At 45.9% G+C, this 22,906-nt stretch overlaps 2 protein-coding genes across 9 annotated transcripts in view; one reads left to right on the top strand and one right to left on the bottom strand.

Annotated features, from left to right (window-relative positions):
- The window catches only part of GUCD1 (guanylyl cyclase domain containing 1), a 319,725-nt gene that overhangs the window by 15,602 nt on the left and 281,217 nt on the right, over positions 1-22,906 (top strand). Inside the window, exons 5-6 of one of the 5 annotated variants that reach the window (XR_009152197.1) lie at positions 9,100-9,265; positions 9,472-11,156. Coding sequence is in view for 1 of the 5 variants with exons in the window: in XM_058158282.1 (XP_058014265.1) it covers positions 9,100-9,212 (113 nt within the window). In the remaining 4 variants the exon portion in view is untranslated. Of the gene's footprint in view, positions 1-8,815; positions 8,995-9,099; positions 11,157-14,707; positions 14,818-22,906 lie in introns of those variants that run through there. The other 4 variants (XR_009152195.1, XR_009152193.1, XR_009152196.1 and 1 more) reach the window with 4 other exon arrangements.
- On the bottom strand, positions 348-22,141 carry UPB1 (beta-ureidopropionase 1). Of its 4 annotated transcripts, none has more exons than XM_058158287.1 (10): positions 21,582-22,141; positions 20,194-20,365; positions 19,147-19,234; positions 17,412-17,506; positions 16,358-16,519; positions 8,658-8,827; positions 6,567-6,648; positions 5,661-5,703; positions 4,366-4,520; positions 348-557 (listed from the first exon to the last, which is right to left on the bottom strand). In XM_058158287.1, exons 1-10 carry the CDS (start codon positions 21,620-21,622, stop codon positions 474-476), a joined length of 1,092 nt encoding a protein of 363 aa, XP_058014270.1. In that variant the 5' UTR covers positions 21,623-22,141; the 3' UTR covers positions 348-473. The 4 variants fall into 4 exon arrangements, with proteins under 4 accessions (XP_058014270.1, XP_058014268.1, XP_058014272.1 ...); XM_058158285.1 differs by having other exon boundaries at positions 21,522-22,141; XM_058158289.1 differs by lacking the exon at positions 21,582-22,141 and adding an exon at positions 19,539-19,723 and having other exon boundaries at positions 20,194-20,321.

Consider the following 22,906-nt stretch of genomic DNA (forward strand, 5'->3'; position numbering starts at 1 on the left):
TTCTGCCCTCGTCTCTTAAATTTGACTAACTGTAACATTATCGAGATACTTTGCTGAAACTGATTTCTGGGTTCCATCCAGGTCTCCATCCCCCCTTGGCTCTTCCTCCAGGTCTCCAGTCAAGGAGAGGGCTTCTAGGTCTCCCCGCTCTCTTCCTCACGGACATCGTCCACCAGACCTTTATCATACCTGATAATTTGCCTTTCTGAACTAAGAACTTGTCTCGAGTATATCTCCTCTTCATTTATAAGTGTTTTTAGGACAGGGTAGGACCAAATATTTCCATTTAATGGGGGAGACCCTCGATGCTTGTCTCCATGCCCCATTTACAAGACCTTTTGCATGGAGAAGTTATCAGGGCAGCTTTTAATGTAAGAGAGGAGAACAGTCAGGAAAAGAAAGTTTGGAAAGAAGAGGCCATTCCTGTACAGATGGAAATATCTGCAGAAGAGCCTCCTCCTTGGGCAGAGAGGTCACTCTCGGATGAGGTTGGGCACAAAATCAGGCTGGGCGAATGCAGCAAGTGCCTCTGCGTACATCTTGTACCTTCCGGTCATCTGGAAAAGGGAGAAAAAGAAACCGCTATTTTCAGCTGTTGCTGCAAAGCTCTTCCAAATTGGGGCTTCCAGCTTAGGGGCTGCCTTGTCTTCTCAAGCAAACCCTGCTAGCGCCCCGTAACAAATATTCACATTAGTGGCGGAAAAAGGAAGCCCAATTTTCCAGGATTAATTTACCAAATGCTTCATAAAACGAATTCTTCCTAACCATTATATATCTGAACAGGGGAACAACCTGCTCAGATGCAATGAAACCACAGAAATACAGAGCGGTGAATAAGCCATCTCCAGCAAATGAGATGGGAATGCTGTTCAGGGCAAGCTGTGTTACCCACATTCTTCAGAGACCCTCGATGGGCGGCTGCAGGCCAGGGCCAGAAGGCAACCAGGCTGTGGAGAGCAGACATGTTCTGGTAAATCACTGAATAGAATGACAGAGTTGGAAGGGACCTTGTAGGTCATCTAGTCCGACCCCCTGCCCAAGCAGGAGACCTGCACCATTTCTGACAGATGGCAGTCCAGTCTCTTCTTGAAAGCTTCCAGTGATGAAGCTCCCACAACTTCCGAAGGCAACTTCTGTTCCATCCGTTGATTGCTCTCAGTGTCAGGAAATTTCTCCTTATTTCCAGGTTGAATCTCTCCTTAATCAGTTTCCATCCATTATTTCTTGTCTGGCCTTGTCTGGTGCTTTGGAAAATAGCTTGACCTCCTTCCTCCTCTCTGTGCCCTTTAGGGGGCAGCCTCCCATTTTATACCCGGAGAATCACTCAAAGGATAGAGGGGACATACCCAGATAAAAAGAGAGAACCTGCTCTAATGCAGGAAGTCCAGGAAGGGTTTTGCTTTCCAGCCAACAACGTTCTTGGCGACATCGTGGTCCTGTAGGACTCCACTGGCTTCAAGGATCTCAACTGCTACGTGTGTGTGTGTGTGTGAGGGGTGAAATGTAAAATTTGTTACTACCGGTTCTGTGGGCGTGGCTTGGGGGGGGGTAAATGTGATAGTGGGCGTGGTTAACTTTTTTTTTTTTTAACTTTTAAAAGCATTTTTTAACAGCCTCTTCGGCCGAAGAGGCTATAGAAAAAATGCTTTGGAAAGGTTCTGACAATACCAGCTGAGCCACGCGATCATCAGAGGCTTTTTTTTTTTTACTTTTAAAAGCATTTTTTTGGCCGAAGAAAAAATGCTTTGAAAAGTAAATAAAACCTCTGATGAAACCTCAGCTGGGCATTCGGGGGGAGGGGGGGAGGGATTTTTGCTACCAGTTCTCCGAACCACCCGCCGCCATCGCTACCAGATCGCACAATCCAGTCCAAACCGGGAGCATTTCACCCCTGGTGTCCGTGTAATCCACAACAGCCAAATCCTGGGGGGCAAAGGTCATCCTAACAATTGATCTGTTTGCCCTGTAAAATCTTCCATTAATAGACATGAAGATGAAACAGAGATCTGAAAAAGGGCCCGCGGCCAACGGTGAAATGCTACTGGTTCGCTCTGGTTCGAACGAACAGGTAGTGATAAAAACTACCGATTTGGGCAAACCGGTAGTGAAAAAAAGCTACTGGTACAGTTGAACCGGCAGCTTAAAAAGTTACCAGTTCACACGAACCAGTAATTAACTGTTTGGGCAAACCAGTAGTTTAAAAAACTACCAGTTCCTCCGAACCGGTATTTCCGACGATCAGCTGTAGCGGGAAGTTTAGCTTTGCTAAAAAGCAGGATTTCCTGCTTTCTAGCAAAGCTAAATTGCATGCCACAGCTGACCCCCCACCCCCACCCCACCCCGCTGTTCTACTTTTCTTCCAAAGCCTCCTTTTGGTGCATACTGTGCATGCAGCGCGCGTGCATGGCCAGGAAACCGGTTCCGATTTCACCACTGCTCAGGATCAAGTACTACAAAACTGATCCTCCTGATCCTATATTACCTTGCAATATAGGACGCTGATATGGGAAGAGCTGTATCCTGCCAACTGTTCCCCCAACATCAGCAAGACCTGGTTGTAATTCTTTGAGCCATGGTGGCGCAGTGGTTAGAATGCAGTATTGCAGGCTAACTGCATTTCACTGCCAGGAGTTCGAGTCTGACCGTCTTAAGGCTGACTCAGCCTTCCATCCTGCCGAGGTTGGTAAAATGAGGATCCAGATTGCTAAGGACAATATGGTGACTCTGTAAACTGCTTAGAGAGCAGGCTGTAAAGCACTGTGAAGCTTTGGAGCCTCCCAGACGTTTAGTTTAGATCCTCCCAGAGATTTAGATTAGATTAGATACAGAGTTGGAAGGGACCTTGTAGGTCATCTAGTCCAAGCCCCTGCTCAAGCAGGCGACCCGACACCATTTCTGACAAATGGCAGTCAAATCTCTTCTTGAAAGTCTTAAGTGATGAAGCTCCTACAACTTCCGAAGGCAACTTCTGTTAAATCAGTTGATTGTTCTCACTGTCAGTAAATTTCTCCTTATTTCTAGGTTGAATCTCCTTGGTCAGTTTCCATCCATTGATCCTTGTCTGATAGCTTGACCCCCTTCCTCCTTCTCTGGGGTAGCTTCTCAAATATTGGAAGACCTCTAACATGTCTCCCCTGGTCCTTCTCTTCACTAGACTAGCCATGCCCAGTTCCTGCAACCATTCATCGTATGTTTTAGCCTCCAGTCCCCTCATCATCCTGGTTGCCCTCTCTGCACTCTTTCTAGAGTCTCAACATATTTTTTATAGTGTGGTGACTAAAACTGGATGCAGTACTCTAGGTGTGGTCTTACTAAGGCTTTATAGAGTGGTATTAATACTTCACTTGATCTTGATTGGATCCCTCTGTTAATGCAATTTAGGAGTGCATTGGCTTTTTTGGCTGCCGCTGCATTCTGTTGGCTCATATTTAGCTGGTTGTCCACTAAGACTCCAAACATATTTTGCACCAGGTGAAGGTTCTGGATTTCTTCTGAAATAATGCAAGATGGCTGCAGTTAAGCAACTCATGGTTGAAGCTGAGACTGGTGTTTTGGCCAGAGAAACTGCTCAAAGCCGTAATGACCAGTCCAAAAGCAGCCGCGGCTGCGTCTCTGGTGCTTCACAGGGTGCATTTCCTTCCTCGGGTCCCACACAGCAAAAGGCCCTTCTGGGTTGGAGGTCCTGTTCATCTGGGTTCGGAATGGATTCTTGCCCTTTGAGAAGTAGCCACACCACTGCTGATAAGCCTGAACTACCTATGGAAAGCAGGGGGTCTTCTTAAATAAGTGACATGGGCAATTTTTGAAAATATCTTCCATCTTCATAGAATAGAATAGAATAGGATAGGATAGAATAGAATAGGATAGGATAGGATAGGATAGGATAGGATAGGATATTTTTTATTGGCTAAGTGTGATTGGACACACAAGGAATTTGTCTTGGTACATATCCTCTCAGTGTGCATAAAAGAAAAGATTCTTAGGTAATTCCTTAAAAGAATGTCAAATATGACTAACTGGGATCATCATGATGGAATTATTCACGTTTAAATTAGAGCATTTTTTTAAAAGAAAGGTTTTAAAACTTTTCAGAATGAGCATAATGAATGTGTTTCTCCAATCTAAATGGCCAATGTCCTTTAACAGTCTGGTTCCCCTTGGTCACTTAGAATACAATATTGTTTTCCAATTGTCGATGATAATTTTTTGCAGATCCTGCAACGTATTAACTTTCCCAGAACAGATGTGTTTCTCCAGAATACACATATAAAAGATGATATTCAGACGAATAAAAGCCAGCAGAGTTCCAAATTCCCAGATCAGACATACACACTGAAGAGCTTAGAGAGATGGGAAAAATCTTACCTTGAAATTCCATTCATCATTAACTTGTCTGCAAAGATTCAGGTCCATCTCTGCCACTAAGAGTCCATCTTGGGTTCGTGACAGTCCTGGGCTCCGACTTCCGTTTGGAGCGGCTACGTAACTTGAGCCATAAAAATAGCCCAAGTCATGATGGGCTTCATAAATCAATCCAGAACAAAAGGACTTTATTAATAATCAACCAAGAAATCCACCACAGCAGAGAGTGACCATTGCCCGTGACCAGGGCTGTATTGTTCTCCTGCTGGAGATCATTTAAACTCCCTCCGTCCATCCCTTGCCCATCAGGTTTCAAATACAAGCACCACAAGAGAAAAGATGAAGAGAGCTGCCAGCTTTCCAAGCGCTCCTTTTCTTTAAGCTTTTTATTACCCTCCATGGGAATCTGCTTCCCTGTCCCGTGAATCCATTAATCCTCCCCTCTGGCAAGAGAGGGACACCTTGGCTCTTGTTGGGGTGGCCTCTTTCCAGCTGCTATCTTCTCTTCAGGAATCTCTCCTTGGAGCTCTCTCTGCCCATCGACCTAACCACCCATCAGACTTTTCTTCAGCTCGAGGGATATAAGTAGCCCTCCCCCCAATTCTCCTACAATGTCCTTACAAGGTAGATTGGGTTGCACAGAGAGAGAGGGAGAAGGAGAGAGGGGGGAGGGAGAGAGGAAGAAGGAGAGGGAGAGAGAAAGAGGGAAAAGGGGAGGGAGAGAGAGAGAGGGAGGAGAAAAAGAGGGAAAGAAAGGAGAGGGGGGAGGGAGAAGGAGAGAGAAAGGGAGAGGGAAAGAGAGCTTAGCCATCAACTGAGCTTCTACAGTTGAGGATGGGCTTCAATCTGCTCTTCCCACCCTGAGTCCTTCACCCAAACTTTACCCTGATGCTCCCCATCTGTTCTCCTGTTCCCAACACATTTCTTGGTTGTCTGTTCATCATCACTGTGCCCAGTGTTCAACACTGGCCATAGTTAGTTCATGGAGAACAGCAGGAAATGTTGTTCTACTTCTGGGTCATGATCAGGTTGTGACCAATTGGAATTCTAGGCTCTTTTCATGCTCACTTTCCCAAGCAATAATGTTGCTTGGGATAATACAGTAATCTTTATTCCTCAGTGCACGTATTTCCAATGTTTTTTCCCAGCTACCACCAATATCCCTTTCTTAGGTGGGTGGAGGCAATAGCCAAACTGTCATCCTCCTTTGGGGAGACTGGTGGGAAGAGCTCCTGCAGTTGTCAGCCAGCACATCCCACCCCCACCCACCCCACTCCACAGGAAAAAGCCATACGCACCTGGTTTTCCATCTCCAGATGTAAAGGGGTGTGGGAAAAGTTCCTGTGAGAAGCCAAGAGGTACAAACTGAGACCCCTCTTACTCTAAAGCAGGGGTGGGGAACTATGGCCCTTTTATGACTTGTGGACTTCAACTCCCAGAATTCCTGAGTGAGCCATGTTGGCTCAGGAATTCTAGGAGTTGAAGTCCACAAGTTACAAAGGGGCCGAAAGAAACAGGAGGCCCCATTAGCCAGCAATCCTTGTCCATCCAATGGCTCCTGTCTGCTTTGGAAGCATTTATTGCATCTTCTCCAGCCACTATTGGCTTTGAGAACATGTAAAGCAGAGCTGCCTGTACCTGCTCTCCCCACCACTACTATGACCAGAACCCTGGGGACACTGGAGGCACCTGGAGCTTCCAGGTGGAGGAAACACCCTCCCAACCCTAACCCTAATATCCCCCTCCTGGGCAACAATCGGAATTGTGATTGGCATTCAGCATGTCTGAATGGTGGGGGAGGAAGGAAAGGGCAAAACTTAGCAGAAATGGTGGGAAGGAGGCAGCCGTGGAGACCAGGGAGTGTGAATGTGCCACACACAAACACACACCTCCCTTATGGACTTCAGCATACACACAGGCATCTTTACCAATTTCTATACTAAGGGCTTATTAAATATTTGTTATATATGGAATTCTGTTGTCCCTTAAATCAACTATGTTTCATGTTAACTGCTCCATATTTAGCGTGGTTCTGTTTAGCAGAGACTTTTAGCCACAATATACTTAACAAAGAACTAAAGACTGGCTGAAATTTGATTTATGGCATGAGGCCCCCCCCCCTCCACTCCTCAGCATGTCTAATTTCTCTAAAGCCACAGTTTCTAAACCCAAATCTTTGGCCAAGGAGAGCTGAAAGACCTTACCGTCCCCACGCGGTTGATGGCACAGGTGAAGCAGTGGTTGGCAATGGCAGCATTTCTTGCCTCGATGGGCCACATGGATTCACTGTAAAGGCCACCAGGAAAATTACATTCTGCAGACACATTTTCTCTTCCACCCACACAGCTTGTTTGGTCAGGAAATGGGCCCAGGGCACCCTGACAGATATACCATAAAATGCAGCAAGCCTCTCGTAAGACCATGGATAAAAAATGAACCTGCTCCATAGAAACCAGGAGCTACAGAAGAAGGCCAGACTCGGTGAAGGAGCCCCTCTGAGAGGGCCACAATGGGGCACTCAGCGTAGCAGAGTCCTGTGGGAAGAGGGCCCTTGTGGCACGCCTCGCGTGCCTCAGGGCAAACTCAAAGCCAGCAAAATTCTTTGTGATGGAACTCCAGTGCCGTGTTATGCACCAGCTGAACGTTTCTCCAGCACGTTTCAAGGAAAGTCCAATTTACAAAGTGTCACTGTTGGAGTGACAGACCAGCTAAGAGCAAATGCCAGAGCTTCCCCTTGACTTTCCCAAAGCAGTGGTGACCTGAGGACCACATGCCAAATTTCAGCATTATCTACCCCACCAACACCGTGGCCTCCTGAGCTCTTCTGACCAGCCAGGACCTCTGATGGGTGTGTTTGGGCTGAAGCAGGGTCTGCGTATTTTCATCCTATCCTTCGTTGCATCCAAACCATGATTTAGGCTTTTTCTTCCCCTCTTAACAGTTGAAGAATAGAAAGGGGAAAATTACGGGGGAAACACAACTTCCAAACTCCGGGCAGGGGCGTGTGAGGCTCCTCTGGGTCTTCTTGAAAGAAACATGATGGTCTAAGAAATCTGTCATCTAAAACAGCATCTAGTACATAAAGTTAATAAAACCTGAGCAGGAGGAACCTGCCTGCAACTAGTTATTTGCAGAGTTACGGGAGAACTCGTGCACACAGGTCACCTGTTTATGAAGCATTCCTTTACCTTTCCTGCATAATCTTGGACTATTCTGCATTAGATGGGAGACTGATGCTTACCCACCCAGTAATGGGTTAAATAATAAAGGTTACATTTTGGCCTGTATCACTGTTTAACCTTTTGCATTCGTATAACGTAGGTTCTTTACATAAAAAAGATTCCACCTCTAAAACTTGAAATTCAGCTTACTGTCCAAGTTTTGCCTTGGACCCTCAAGAGGCACAAAATGGAGCAGATTCCCGTCTTGTTGCATTGCAATATTTGGAGAACTGGCCAGGTGGCCAGGTGGCTGTAAAAGCCCAAAGGAGGTCAAGAAAACTACCAGCTGCACTGAAAACTTTGAAGCTGAAAGTTTTCTCACAGAAAAGAGACCCTCACCTGACATGACCTCCCCATCACAAGATCTACTGACCACACAAAGCCCTTAAAAACAGAGGAACACCAACACTGACACCCCCTAAACTCCATTGAAGAGGTTACCTAGCCTGGTAACAAAATGTCTGGAAAGCAACGCACTGGCTAAGAGAACAAATCTCCACCCTCATCCTACACTCAAACTGCAGATATCTGCCACCATTGGAGAGAGAGGGGGGAGAGGGAGGGAGGGGGGGAGGGAGAAGGGGGGACAGAGGGAGAGAGAGAAATGATAGAGGGATAGAGAGAGAAGGAGAGGAAGAGGGAGATAACAGAGAAATGAAGCTAGCAAGTCTGCACTATTGACTGTTTTGGAAAAAGTTCCCAGACTTCTCATCAGTGCAAGAAGCAGATCTGAGAGAAGCAGCTCAGATTTCTTCTGGCTTTTCTGATGCAGAGAATGGAGTTGGGGAAGGGCATGGTCTCCTTTTGGCTCTCCTGGCTGAAGGGGGCAGAAGGAGGGGAGACCCACACATGCCGTCCTCTTGGCAAACCAAGGAAAATGCCAGAAGTGCTACAAAATGGATGGAAGGATCTGAGTTTCTGGAGACAAGGTTTTCCTTCAAGACAGATAAGTCACAGACCAAGAGACTATCTAAATGCCTTCTCATTAGGAAGCTGCAAAATTCTGTTATTGATGGGATCTATCCAGCTATTTTATTCCATTTTGCTGCAATGAAAAAACAATGGTAACTATACCTGAGTTTACCAATAGTGGCCGAAGGGTTAAAGATGATCTCTGCTCCATTCAAACTGTACATGAGCCAGTTGAGGGGATGATGGCGACCAAAGCAAATATTCACCGCAATCTTCCCAAACTGGGTCTCAAACACTGGGTGTCCTCGGTCCCCTTCCAGATAATATCTCGACTGTAAAAGAGATGATCCGACACCTCAGGACTAAATCACGGTTAGAACTCCAGAGCCTCTTCTACTCCCACCCTCCGCAGGAATAGCATTAAGCCACCATGCCTGAGCGGCTGATGTCCATCTTCTTCTCACAAATTTCAAGATGGAGAAGCCACAAGCCTCTGCAGGTAGGCCACTCATCTCCAGAGCAGCACTTACTGCCAAAATCTTTGTCCTTGCATTTAAATGAAATCTAGGTGGCTGCAACTGACACCCCTTATTTCTGGCCCTAGATTCTGCAGCCTGGGAAATCGTCCCTCCAGGACTCCTTTTATGTGACTGGATCTCTTCTGCAGACAGTCCTCAAGGCCTGGGTCATCTTTGCTGTCCTCTGAATGTCTTCTGACTGCCAATAAGCCTCTGGAACCGTGGTGCCCAGAATCGTCCACGATGCTTCAGGTAGAGCCTCACTAGGGCTGAGCGAGGGCTGGGTAAAATCTTCTGCTTCTTTAACGCAGTGCTTTTTCCACTGTGGTTCTGCTGTTGGGTGTGAGAGGGCTTCCAACCGCCCTCTCACACCCAAGACATTCTCCAACATGGTGTTTCCATCATGAAGCCATCACTGTGTACCTGTGTGTATCCTATATTTTACCTCCCTAAAATAGAACACCTGGGATTTCGCTCAAATCAAAGTCCTGCTGATCCCAGACGTCTACATTATCCAGATGAGATTGCAATCTCCATCAGTCTTCCTGGGGGTGGGCCAGATCTTCCAGCTTTGTGAATGAGTCTGCCAACAGATGCCTGGGTGGTTGAACTCTCCCATCGCAGCCACTTCATGGTGTTTTGAAGCTTCAGTTATTGTTTTAATAAATATTCCGACTGGTTCGTGATCTGTAGCCAAGTCCCAGCAAGGCATCTTTCCTATGAGATTGTCCTTTTATCGTAACCCAGATGCCTTCCATGCTCGTATGTCCTGCAGGGCTGGGCCTAGCCAGGACTTCAACACCTCCCTCCCCTCCACCTCTGATTCAAGGTGTCCACATCAAGTCCAACGTTTCTCTGGTGGGATCCTTGATAGGTCTTTGTGCCTCATGATATTCAGTTCATGTTGTTACCCATATTTCAAACTTTAGCGCAGAAACAGTGAAGATAATGGGTTTGATTCTCTGACTTCAGCTCCCCTTTGCTTTTATTTCCTTACCATCTTTATTAAACATGTAGCCTCCAAAACATTTTATTTCCCCACTCCATTACATACAAATTCATTATTTGCAAATGATTCTCTAGAATCTCTCTCGATACACTCCGTTCCTTGAAGTTCCCTTCCTTGAAAAAATAGTTAATTAGAAGGAAAAGAAGCCAAGTTTGGACACAGAACAGGTGGAGGGACTCATTTCAGTCCCACCTCATCCATTTAACCCTTTGTTTCTACTACATAGCTCTAAGCTGGTGGTAAAAGCTCTGTGGCTACATCTGAAAATATTCAGAATAGCTAAAGAAAACTTTACTCGTTTCTTCCAAGAGCAATTTTAGTGGTTTTGCTGGACTTTGCACAAATATATTCCTATCTAGTCTATATGATTGATTTTCGTCTCAATATACGTCCATACTTAAATCGTCATAACAACAGTATTCCCAACTACAACTTCAAAAAAGCCAATTACGACCTTATAAACAACAATCTTTCATTTCTGGACTGGCAAAATCTGTTTGCAACCTGCATAACCGCTGAAGACCACTATAGAGTCTTCCGACTTGAAATCAATAGAGTCATTAAACTATATGTACCACAAATGACTACCATGATCAGGAAAAACAAACTATATCAATAAAAAAGCTTCAATCAAAAAAAAAATCCCTCTGGAAAAGAAACAAAAAAGGCTATGTTGCAAATTTCAAAAACCGCTATAGAAATATATGCAACCAAATAAAAACTGAATGCATAACTTACCACACCAAGCAAAAAGAGAACCTTCTGCGCACAAATTCCAATCGTGCCTTTTATAATTTTGTTAACAATAAACTTAAAGACTCAAGATCCATCCCACCACTAAAAGATTCTAACAACAAAGAATGCAATGATGAAACAGTTAAAGCAAACCTCTTCAACATTTTCTTTGGCTCAGTTTTTGTTAACTCCGATAACACATATCCGACATTCCACAAACGTACCAGCAATGATTATGATGACTTAACTCATATAGATTTCACAGAAGATAACGTTGGAAAAGCTCTTCATAACCTAAAACCATCGCTATCTATTGGACCCGATGGACTATGTGCATACTTCTTAAAAAAACTTTCCATTAATATAGCAGAACCCCTAAATATTATCTTTGATAAAGCTTTCACTACCAGTTCTCTTCCCAAACTTTGGTCACTAGCCACAGTCATCCCTATCTTCAAAAAGCCAATTACGACCTTATAAACAACGATCTTTCATTTCTGGACTGGCAAAATCTGTCTGCAACCTGCATAACCGCTGAAGACCACTATAGAGTCTTCCTACTTGAAATCAATAGAGTCATTAAACTATATGTACCACAAATGACTACCATGATCAGGAAAAACAAACAACCCATATCAATAAAAAAGCTTCAATCAAAAAAAAATCCTCTGAAAAGAAACAAAAAGGCTATGTTGCAAATTTCAAAACCGCTATAGAAATATATGCAACCAAATAAAAACTGAATGCACAAATTACCACACCAAGCAAAGAGAACCTTCTGCGCACAAATTCCAATCGTGCCTTATATAATTTTGTTAACAATAAACTTAAAGATTCAAGATCCATCCCACCACTACAAGATTCTAACAACAAAGAATCCAATGACGAAACAGTTAAAGCAAACCTCTTCAACATTTTCTTTGGATCAGTTTTGTTTAACATTGATAACACATATCCGACATTCCACAAACGTACCAGCAATGATTATGATGACTTAACTCATATAGATTTCACAGAAGACAACGTTGGAAAAGCTCTTCATAACTTAAAACCATCGCTATCTATTGGTCCCAATGGACTATGTGCATACTTCTTAAAAAAACTTTCCATTAATATAGCAGAACCCCTAAGTATTATCTTTGATAAAGCTTTCACTACCAGTTCTCTTCCCAAACTTTGGTCACTAGCCACAGTCATCCCTATCTTCAAAAAAGGAGACCCCAGCTTAGTCGAAAATTACAGACCGATCTCTCTTTGCTGTGTCACCTGCAAAGTCATGGAATCAATCATCAACCAATCCATTACCTCACACTTAGAAACTAACAACCTACTCTCCAATAAACAATTTGGTTTCAGGAAAAAATTATCATGTAACTTACAACTTCTCCACTGTAAAAACATATGGACTACAAATCTTGATCAAGGCAAATCAATAGATGCAATCTACATAGACTTCTGCAAAGCTTTTGACTCAGTAGTACACGATAAACTTCTCCTAAAACTAACATCCTATGGCATCTCAGGACCCCTTCACAAATGGATATCTGCTTTTCTGTCTAACAGACAACAAGTGGTCAAAATTGGCAATGCTTTATCAAATCCTGTTCCTGTCAAGAGTGGCGTTCCTCAAGGCAGCGTCCTTGGACCAACACTCTTTATACTATACATTAATGATCTTTGTGACCATATCTCAAGTAATTGTGTTCTCTTTGCTGACGATGTCAAACTATTTAACACCACAGATAATACTTCTATCATTCAAAACGACCTTGACCATCTAACCGCTTGGTCTAAAAATTGGCAGCTCCAAATTTCAACCAGCAAATGCTCAGTCTTACATATAGGAAAAAAGAACCCAAACACTAAGTACATACTAGATGGACATTACCTTACAGACGACCTCCATCCCGTTAAAGACCTTGGAGTTTTCATGTCAAATGATCTAAGTGCCAAAGCCCACTGCAACTACATAGCAAAAAAAGCTCTAAGAGTTGTAAACCTAATCTTGCGTAGCTTCTTTTCCAAAAACACCACACTTCTAACCAGAGCATATAAAACATTTGCTAGACCAATTCTAGAATACAACTCGCTTGTTTGGAACCACATCTCTGACATCAATACAATTGAATGTGTCCAGAAATATTTTACAAGAAGAGTTCTCCATTCCTCTGAAAATAATAAAATACCTTATCCCACCAGACTTGAAATCCTAGGCTTAGAAAACTTGGAACTCAGTCGCCTTCGACAAGACCTAAGTTTAACTCACAGAATCATCTAATGTCCTTCCGGTCAAAGACTACTTCAGCTTTAATTGCAATAATACTAGAGCAACTAATAGATTTAAACTTAATGTCAACCGTTTTAATCTAGATTGCAGAAAATATGACTTCTGTAACAGAATCATCAGTGCTTGGAATACTTTACCTGACTCTGTGGTCTCTTCTCATAATCCTAAAAGCTTTAACCAAAAACTTTCTACTATTGACCTCACCTCATTCCTAAGAGGACCATAAGGGGCATACATAAGCGCACAAACGTGCCTACCGTTCCTGTCCTATTGTTTTTTTTCTTTTCTTTCTTCTTCCTATATATATCCAGCCCCATCTACAGGACACCCCACTGGGACTGAGCTGTTCACAAGACTGACCTCCACACATGTCCTCTTTCGCAGACCCCTCCCCAGCCCCTGTTTCTTGCTTCCACATGAAACCCAGAAAGCTGTGTGTGAAATTATATAAGAATAACTATGAGGTTTTATGGCAAAAAGTTCAGAAGGAGTTGATTGTTTGGAAAAAATTGCAATTATCCTTGCTGGGGAGAATAGCTGCTATTAAAATGAATGTTTTACCTAGATTTTTATTCCTCTTTCAGATGATACCAATAATTAAGAAAGATAAGAATCTTGAGGAATGGCAGAAGGGAATTAATAAATTTATATGGGAAGGTAAAAAAGCGAGGGTTAAAATGAAAATAATTCAAGATTCTCGGGAAAGGGGAGGTTTAAAAATGCCCAATTTTAAATTATACTATGAAGCAGCTGCTCTCTCTGCAATAAGTGATTGGTTTAATTTAACGGAGGAAAGAATTTTGAATATAGAAGGTTATGACTTGCTATATGGATGGCATGCATATTTAATTTATGACAAAAAAGTCGATAAGGCCTTTAAAAATCATGTGTTAAGATCTGCTCTTCTGCGTGTTTGGAAAAAATATTCTTACAAACTAAATTATAAGGTTCCTATATGGGCAAGTCCTAGACATACAATAGAGAATATAAATATAGAACAGAATCAGGAAATGATTACATATAAAGATCTTTTGTATACTGAAAGAGGTAATTTGCAATTAAAATCTCTGCACGTACTAAAAGAAGAAGGGAAAAATTATACTTGGTTTCAATATGAGCAACTACGTGCTAGATGGAAGGAAGATCAGAAAATTGGTATAGAGCAGAACGAGGGAAATTTGGTAAAGCAAATTAGAAATCAGTCTCAGGAGCATATAAAGAGATTGTATAATGTGTTACTTGAAATAGATTCTGAAAGGGACTTGGTAAAGGACTGTATGATAAAGTGGGCACAAAATTTTCAGGAGCCAATATTATTGGAAACTTGGGAAAAAATTTGGGTTAGAAATGTTAAATTCACGCAGGCACAGAATCTGAGGGAAAATTTTTATAAAATGTTTTATAGATGGCATCTAGATCCTAAAAAATTATCGTGTATGTATCCAGATATGCAAGCAAAATGTTGGAGATGTAATTGTGATGATGCTACATATTTTCATATTTGGTGGACTTGTAAGGATATAAAGGCCTTTTGGATAAAAATTTGGTGGATTTTACAAAATGCTTTGAAAAGAAGATAAAGTTCCTGCCGCAATTTTTTTGTTGGGAATTATTACGGACTGTACAGTAATTGAGACTAAATTGATTTTAAATCTAATAACAGCAGCAAGATTACTAATAGGACAATACTGGAAGAAAAAGAAGTACCTACAATAGAAGAATGGATATTGAAAGTTGCCAATTTGGCTGAGATGGCGAAGATATCAGCCTTTTGAAAGACAATACAAGAAAGATACTTAAAGGAATGGAAAAATGGATTGACTATATTCAAAGTAGATATCAGACTAAGAGTTATCAGACTGTTTTGAATGATTATGATGTATTATTTTGATTGTTTTGGGGAAGTTAGGAATTGATGATTGTAGGGTATAATTAAGTTGGGACGAAAATTTTTAGCATATGTTTGTTTTATTTTTAACTATATCTTGTGCTCGTTCCGGGAAGTCGGGGGGGGGGAGGGGGTTGTGAAGGGAGGGGGGAGGGGAGGTGGGGGGAAAGGGGGAAAAAAATTTCTGTAAAACTTTTTTGAATAAAAAAAAAAAAAGAAACCCAGAAAGCTGCTCAGCACCAATCTTAGTTTTCAAAATTCATTGCTTGATCTAAGGCCTGATGCTGGAGAAGATATTTTGAGCACTCCCACATTCCCAGGAAGTCCCTACGGCTAAGGGAGAGTGACCGGTGATGCTTGGCAGTGTGTCTAAAAGTGGGGGGGTGGGGGAAGCTGGATGTTTGGCTAAGCCAAATGTCTGCTTGCACCCAGAGCCCTTGGTGAGTTGGCTCCCCAATAGCTGACAGATTTGCTGCAATGCTCAGGTGATTGGAGGCTTTGTCCTTTGCCCGGGATTATTCCACTATCACAGTCTGAGCACGAATAAAAATAAATCTGCAGTAGAAAGTGAACTTTCTGTACAATAAAAAAACAAAGAAAATATTCCAGGGAGGGAACTATTCTAATTGAGTCCCTGGTTGCTGGGGGTGGGGGGTATACATGTCTCGTCACTAGAACTCTGGTGGCCATTTGTTCCTTCCTTGTTGTTTGTCCACTTGGTTAAGAGAGAGAGACCTAATGGAATCCGTTCCAGAGAACCTTTGTCCCACAGGAAATATGAGCTTTTCATGACTCTGCTGGCACATGGACATCTTCCTGGCTTCGCTGGACCTTGATGAGGTAATTGCAGGTCCCAGCACCTGTTGCAGAACTCTAGGGCTCCTCTGTCCCTCAAGAGCCCCTCCTGATGCGGCCCCACAATGCAGCTCCTCTGACTTGAATCTCAAATCCTCAAAGCAGCCCATTTCACCCTTGAGCCTGCAGTTTCGCCATCAAAATGGAATCCAGTGTGAAAGTTTGTCCTGGAGCCCTTTCAAAACCAAACACTGCACCCTCTCTCCTTCACCAAATGCCCATGTCTGGAGAGGCTCCCTGGCCCTGCCAGGTCAGAGGGAAGAGGCCTCACCCCCAATCAGATGGTTGCAGCCTCTGCTTGCTGGGTGCCAATTTTTTTCTTTGGGCTGCTTAGCTGGATCATCCAACTTCCTGCGAGATCTCTGCCTTTCCATCGGCTACTTTCCCTTTTGGGGATTAAGCCAGGAGTTCTTTCCCCGCACACGACTCCGTCTCAGTGCAGTGGGAAGGATTAGCCACCATTTCCAGTCCTGGGGATGTTTTCCTGCCCCCCCCCAGACCCCAAAGCATCAGCCCTGCAGAGGCAGGGGGGGTCCCCATGCCCCCCCTCCCGGCCATCCCACATCTCACCTCATTGAAGTCGCCCACCCGAGGGATGTGATTCTTCCTGCTCTTCCCCAGCACAGAACCAGAGTTGGAAATGACCACGGCTGAATTCCACAGAGTTCCTCCGTGGGCAGCGTCCCTTTCCAGGATGGGAGAGACCACAACCAGATTGTGTTTCTTAGCCAGCTGCAAACAAAATTATGCCACATTGTATGCTGCACTTTTGGGGGTGGACCAGAACTGCCCTTTCGCAGAGCACATCTGAGATCAGCCAGGAGCACCGGGTTCATTTTCTAGAAATGTAGCAATTATCCTCTCTGTGCAACTGAAGAGTGAATGAATTATATTATTGTCCTTTCTGGAAAGAGCTTTTTGTATTATATTCCATTGATCCAATTACATTCTCTCTTCCTTCCCCTCCGGTCATCTTGTGATCCCTTTTGCCTGAATGTTTACCACAACATCCCCCAGAAGGTCATCAATCCCACATTAACAGTCACCCATTCTTGAACTTAGACTTTAGTGGAAAGAGTGGAGATGTGAACCAGAGCAGTTTAGCCCCTTTGGAATCTCTTCATGGAACAAGATGCTCCCCACTCAAGAAGGGAGGATCAACTTTCAGGGAAATTCACTTGGATGCACAAAGCTCCAAAGCTGCAGCCTCCCTCTTCTTCTCCTCAAGATCATTTTCATCTTATCCACCCATTTTTGACTGAAACAATAAATGGAGCCAAATAGGACCACCCAGGCTATTCGTTTCTCACTGTTAATTCCTTCCCAATACACATTCATAATAAACAAATGTCCGTCCCATTGAGTTAAATGGGCCTGACTTCAAAATGACGATGCATACAATCACAAGCGTGATCAGTCATAACCTCCTTTTGGCAAAGAGCTGCTGGCTCCTGCAGTAAAAGACATTCACAGCCCTCCCAATTTGCAGAAGGATGAGAACGTATAGAGAAAATGCAGGATATGAATGGAAAATAATATGCAGAACCAAACTATGTGCCACAGACAATGTTAAAAGCACAGTATTTGCAGTATTTGGTGGGGGAAGCAAAAAGGACTTCTCTACCATCTGGCAGAATCTTGTGGTGGGTCCGTCTTCTGCTGACTCCGCAAATTCAGTCCATGGCAGTTTCTCTCGTGTGCAGAAAGCAAAGGGCATGGCTGGTGAAAAGAGCATAAAAAGATATCAGCACCAGCTTTGCTCTGGTTAAACAAAGCAGCTTTTAAACTGGTCAGGAAGCCTGTAAATATTGACTCTGCCTCTCTGCCACTAACACAATCGCCTCTGCAAAGGTGGAATTCTAAGCCAGGGGAGAGATGTTGACTTTGCAGGTTTACATTCCTTAAAATCAAGTGAAGTATTTGCAAAATAGTCTTCAATTTTATTGTAAAACTCAAGTTCCTAACTTGAAAAGATTACAACAAATTTCAGAGGAATACTGGTTTGGGTCTTAGATCAGCTCGTTTCCTCCCCCATCCAGGCCTGTTCCATTCACTCTACTGAAGCCAATCAGGATCTGTCTTCCTTCCTTCCTTCCTTCCTTCCTTCCTACCTACCTACCTACCTACCTACCTACCTACCTACCTACCTACCCACTCTCTCTCTCTCTCTCATTATCATCTCTATCAATTGATTCATCCATCCATTCATTCAACTTATATGCCGCCCATCTTGCCTAGATGACTCTACGCAGTGTACAAATAGAGTCAAAACAGCAACGTAAAACAACAAAGTATTTTTCCCATCTTCGGTTGCTTGACAGTCCTTTGAAGAGAAATTGTTGAGGACCACATCTGTGTGTGATGCTGCCACTTGGAAACAGGGCTGAGTAACAAGCACCTTCCCACCTTCGAAGTGCAAACCCTGCCAAAATCCAGTCCCACCAAGCCCCACCCCCTCCACTGCCTCTCCTCTGCCCCCAAGAAGGAAGAAGGGAGAACTTTCGGCCAATTGTATAATAAGTTTTTTAATTTTGTTTTAATTGTATATTGTATTGTTTGGGTTTTCATTCTGGCTGTACACCGCCCTGAGTCCTTCGGGAGAAGGGCGGTATAGAAATCTAATAAATAATAATAATAATAATAATAATAATAATAATAATAATAATAATAATAATAATAACAATAACAACAACAACAACAACAACAACAACAACAACAACAACTTCAAGACGACCCTCCTCCACATCAGGGACTCTCTCACCTGGTCACTCACCTCACCTCTCTGGAAGGAATAGCGCCCCCTTCTCCCACCAGACCGGGGCTGGGGGTGGGTGGGGGGTGGGGTTATTTCCTGCAACCTGGGAGGAGTTTTCTTTTTTTTATTCAAAACGTTTTACAAAGAAAAATTCCTTTCTCCCCAACCCCCCTCCCTTCACTAATCCCTCCCCCCCCCTGGGAGGAGTTTTCAAGAGGGGCATTTCAATCTAGCCAGCCTGAGAATTTCTCCCTCTAGCCTCTTCCTGCCTTTTCTGGTCCTGCCTCCCAATTGGTCTTTTAGCTTTGCCTTCTGGCTGTCTCCTCTCCACTATCTGCTAAATAGCCCTCGTCTTCTTCATCCAAGATGGCTTATGCCATAATAAATATATTCCCCTTCACAGGGTTATTTTGCAGCACAATCAAACCTACCCTACAAGGTTATTTCATGCCCCCCTCCCCTCCCCTCCCCATGGATACTAGCTCAGGGCAGCCCTTCCGCTCCAGATCTCTCAATAAGACCAACGTTTGTCTGGTTACTGAATTACTTTATAAATCCAAGCTTTGAGTGGGCAGAGGTTGAGCAGAGACCACCCGGGACTTACTCCAAGCCTCCTGGAAACAGATCACATTTACTCCACATATTTCAGCCACTTCCACAATCTCTTGTATGCGGCTGTGCAGTGCAGTTACCTAGGCAGAAGCAGCATCCCAGGTTAAAGCAACACAGAGTGTTAATAAATTACTATTACTCTCCTTCCCCTCTCTGGCTCAAAAACACAGGAAAATGCCAAGTGAGAAAAGGGGCAGATGCCCAAGGATTACGAAGGAAGCTTTTTAGTGAGTTCCATACTTAAAAACCTCTTAAAAGATGTAAAGGAGCATCTCTCCCCCCACCCCCCGCCCCCTTTGAGAGAATAAGAGCCAGCAGTTATTTGGAGAATAAGACTAACAATGTTCTAAACCCAGCAAAAGGGGCAGCATCCCCCCCACACACCAAAGGGGCAGCTGCCAGGGACATCCTGGAATCACGAGCAGCTTCTTCTTCATCATCCCAAGAAGGGCTTCCTTCACCACTGGCTGGACAAGGGGTGCCCCGCATTTTGCTCACTTCAAGCCAGTGCTCAGAGCCAGGATAGGGCCTGCACACCCCAAGTCACATGCCAGGCCCAGAGCTAAAGTCTTGAGTAATGAGAAGGTTATCAAAAGAGAACAGAAAAGAGGACAGCCTCCATTGTTATGCATTTCATCAAAATGACTTTTGAATAATTTATTATAATGAAGGCGATTGCATGAGTTACAACAATGATGGGCGGCCAAACTTGCTTGTGGCCTTTTGAAGGAGGAGCCATCTTTTGTGGATGGTATCTGAGGATTTGTATCTGTAGCTTCAGTGACCTAGAGCCCACCCCAAAACCCAGGCTATCCCACCCTTTCCCTGCCCACTCGATAAACATGTGGAGGGCACAGCAAGCAGGAGACCTTTCACCCTTCTCACCACTACTCATCACTGTCCCCACAAGCCCTCTGTGGTTTCCAGCTGTCCAAACGTGCTGGTTCCACATCTTCCTTTCAGGCTCCATGGGCCACTGCAGATGAATGGTTAACGTGGAGGCTGTGTTGATCTCCTTGAGAAGCCCCACAGCGCCTACCTGCTCAGCGACTGGAGCGTCCGTAGCCAGAGGAATCTTGTTCTGGATCAGCCCCACTCGGACCAGGCGTGGCTGCCGCAGCTGCTCAGGTGCAGCTTCAAACTTATGGCCCTGCAACTCAAAGTCCCTCTCTGCAGCAGCCGAGAGAGCCTCCTTGGGCAGTTCCAGTGGCCTGCAATAAGTTGGAAGAAAAGGTGGAAAGCCGCTCTTTTTCCTGCGATTACCTACCAGATAATAAAGGATCTTCTGACTTTTTAGATCCAAATGAAATGTGGAAAATTTATAATTGGACTGAAGAGTGAAATACAATCATAGAATGCCAGTAAGTAAACACAGGATCTAAAATGTCACCTAGGATAGTTTTTCAGTGTATCCTTAATTATGCATAAAGTTGGGACAGATGATATATCACAAACCAAAGGAACTTCTAAAAGTCTCCCTTAAGCTTTGTTTGAGCACTTTTTATTCACTTGAAAAGCACAACTGATTTTTCAGGGGGACACCAGGCACAACCTCCTGGTGGGGGAGCACAGCCAGAAATTGACTTCCTCTGCTTTATTCTTCATGGATTTTACACACAAAGTGAAGGTGGCTATTCATGTCTTCCCAATCCCTGGACAAACACTGGGAGACGGAGGGGGGGGCTGCGCTTCCTCCTCCCAGCGCCTTGAAAACCAGCTGTGGGGGAATGGGATTGGGGGGGGAGCAAAGGAAGGGGGGGAAGCTGGAAACTCCACAGAGACCCCCCTTCCATCATATGGGGGATGAGGGCCGGCTGGGCACAGCACCAGAAGCCCACCCCACGAAGGAAGGGGAGCCTGAGAGGGCCTTTGCCGGGGCTGCTGAAGTGGAGTGGGGACCCCCGTCAAGGGTTCCTGCAGGCGAGACCCGCGTGGCTCGGGTGGGCCAGCCTGGAAGGCCAGTCCAGACTGCGGTCCTCTCTCTCCCCCGTTGGGGGCCCTTCACACCCAGGTTGGGGCCGTCCAAAGCTGGAGTTGCCAGGCCGGGGCGCGCGGGAGGCTCCCCTCTTCTGCTGCCCCGAGAGGCAGCCGCTCCGCTCCTTCGCCCGAGGAAGCGCCCTTCGCCCCGGCCCTTCTCCGAGCGCGCAAAGCCCCTTCGCAGCCAGCCGCGTTCCGGGTCGGGCTCGGGAAGCAGCGGACGGAGCGACCGGGCCAGGCTCCTGCGGGAAGCCGCTCAAAGGCTCCCGCCGCGGCCGCCCAAGCCCGAGGCCCCGGAGAGGAGACGCTGGGCGGAGGGCGCAGTGGTCTTTGGGCGGAGGGAGCCCTCGAAGCCCCCCGGGAGGGGAGGGGCCGGCTTCCCCGGCCCACCTGAGGGGCTCCCCGAAGAGGAGCCGCTTCGCCTCGGCCAGCTCGGCGGCGGGCAGGTACCGCTCCAGGCAGCGCTCCAGCGAGTCCAGCCGCACAGCCATCGCCGCCGCCGCTCTGCTCCTCTGCCTGGGCGGCGCGGCTGCTGAGCTCGGGAGGCGGCCGCCAGTTAACCATTAAGCGAGCCTGATCGCAGCTTCCCCCGCGGGAGGCGTCCGGGAAGGATCCGGGCGGTCCAGCCGGCCTCCCCCCCCCCAATGCCGCGGACGCATCGGGTCATGGAGGCTGCGAAACCCGCGTGGGGAGCCGCCCTCCTGCCTCGCCCCCCAGCCGCTCTTTTGCGGGAGGCTCTCAAGCCAGTGAGACCGAAGTCCACCGGGCGGGGGGGGGGGAGCGCAGGCGATGCTCAGCGTCCAGCCGGGTTCGTCCTCCCTGCCCTGCAAGACTGACACATTGCACAGCCCCCAAGCCAAGCCAAGCCAAGCCGCGGGGGTCCCTGGGCCCGAACTCCCTGGCTCCTGTCCGGGAGCATCGCCCGCTTCTCCCTGCGCCGCCTCGGATTCCCCAGGTGGGTCCCTGCGAGGCCTCCCTCGGCCGGCTCCACTCAGCACATCGAGCCCAGGAAGCGCTTGGTGGGATTCAGCCCTGAGGACAGCGACGCCCCCCCATCCCCCCACCCCGGAGGGCAGAGCCTGCTTCCCACGCTCACCCAGAGGTGCCTTCCGGGCGGGGCTGACCTCTGTGGAGATGCGCCCGTGCGTGTGTGTGTATGTGTGTGTCAAAAGAGGCGGAGGGGCTGAAGCAGAGGCCGCTGATTTTGTCCCCCTCCCCTTTTGAACTAGGCAGCAGGCTGGAATTGGCATCCCTGGTGGGGCCACGGAGAGACTCCAAAGGGAGGAGCAGAGTATGCAGGAGTTTTACTCCCCAGCCATGGCTGAACTGTTGTGAGGCACATCGGGCGACCAAGCAGCTGCCTCCCCCCCTTGCTAAACGTTGTCAAAGTGACTCTGGCAATCCAACCCAGCTCCAGCACTCATGGGGCTTCCCTGCCAGCCCATTTCCCATGACTGGATGGGATCCTAAACCTGCAATTGAATTGCCCTCAATGGGACTGATTGTTGCATGGACTTTGTATTGTGGCAGCCCCTCAAATACTGGAATCCTGCTATCATACCACCCCCCACCCCCAGTCCTTCTTTTCTCTCCACATGCCCAATTCCTGCGATCCTATGGTCCCCCTATGTTTTTGACTCTTTAATCTTGCTTCTCTTTTGAAGGAGCACAGCCAGCTGGGTCCAGAGGACCCCTTTTGCGGCTCGGCCTGTGTGGGTCTGGTCCCAGGATGGCTTCCAGCTCCGGCTGATTTTGCTGTGGGATTCATGCTTCCT

The sequence above is a fragment of the Ahaetulla prasina genome, chromosome 15, assembly GCF_028640845.1.
Source record: "Ahaetulla prasina isolate Xishuangbanna chromosome 15, ASM2864084v1, whole genome shotgun sequence".
Classification (NCBI taxonomy): domain Eukaryota; kingdom Metazoa; phylum Chordata; class Lepidosauria; order Squamata; family Colubridae; genus Ahaetulla; species Ahaetulla prasina.

Coding starts and splice junctions, on each gene's coding strand:
- UPB1 (XM_058158285.1), bottom strand. CDS start 21,622: ATGGCTGTGCGGCTGGACTCGCTGGAGCGCTGCCTGGAGCGGTACCTG. Junction 17,507..19,146: donor CTGTTTCCAGGAGGCTTGGA/GTAAGTCCCGGG, acceptor TCTTTTCACCAG/CCATGCCCTTTGCTTTCTGC. Junction 558..4,365: donor ATGATGAATGGAATTTCAAG/GTAAGATTTTTC, acceptor TCCCTTTTCCAG/ATGACCGGAAGGTACAAGAT.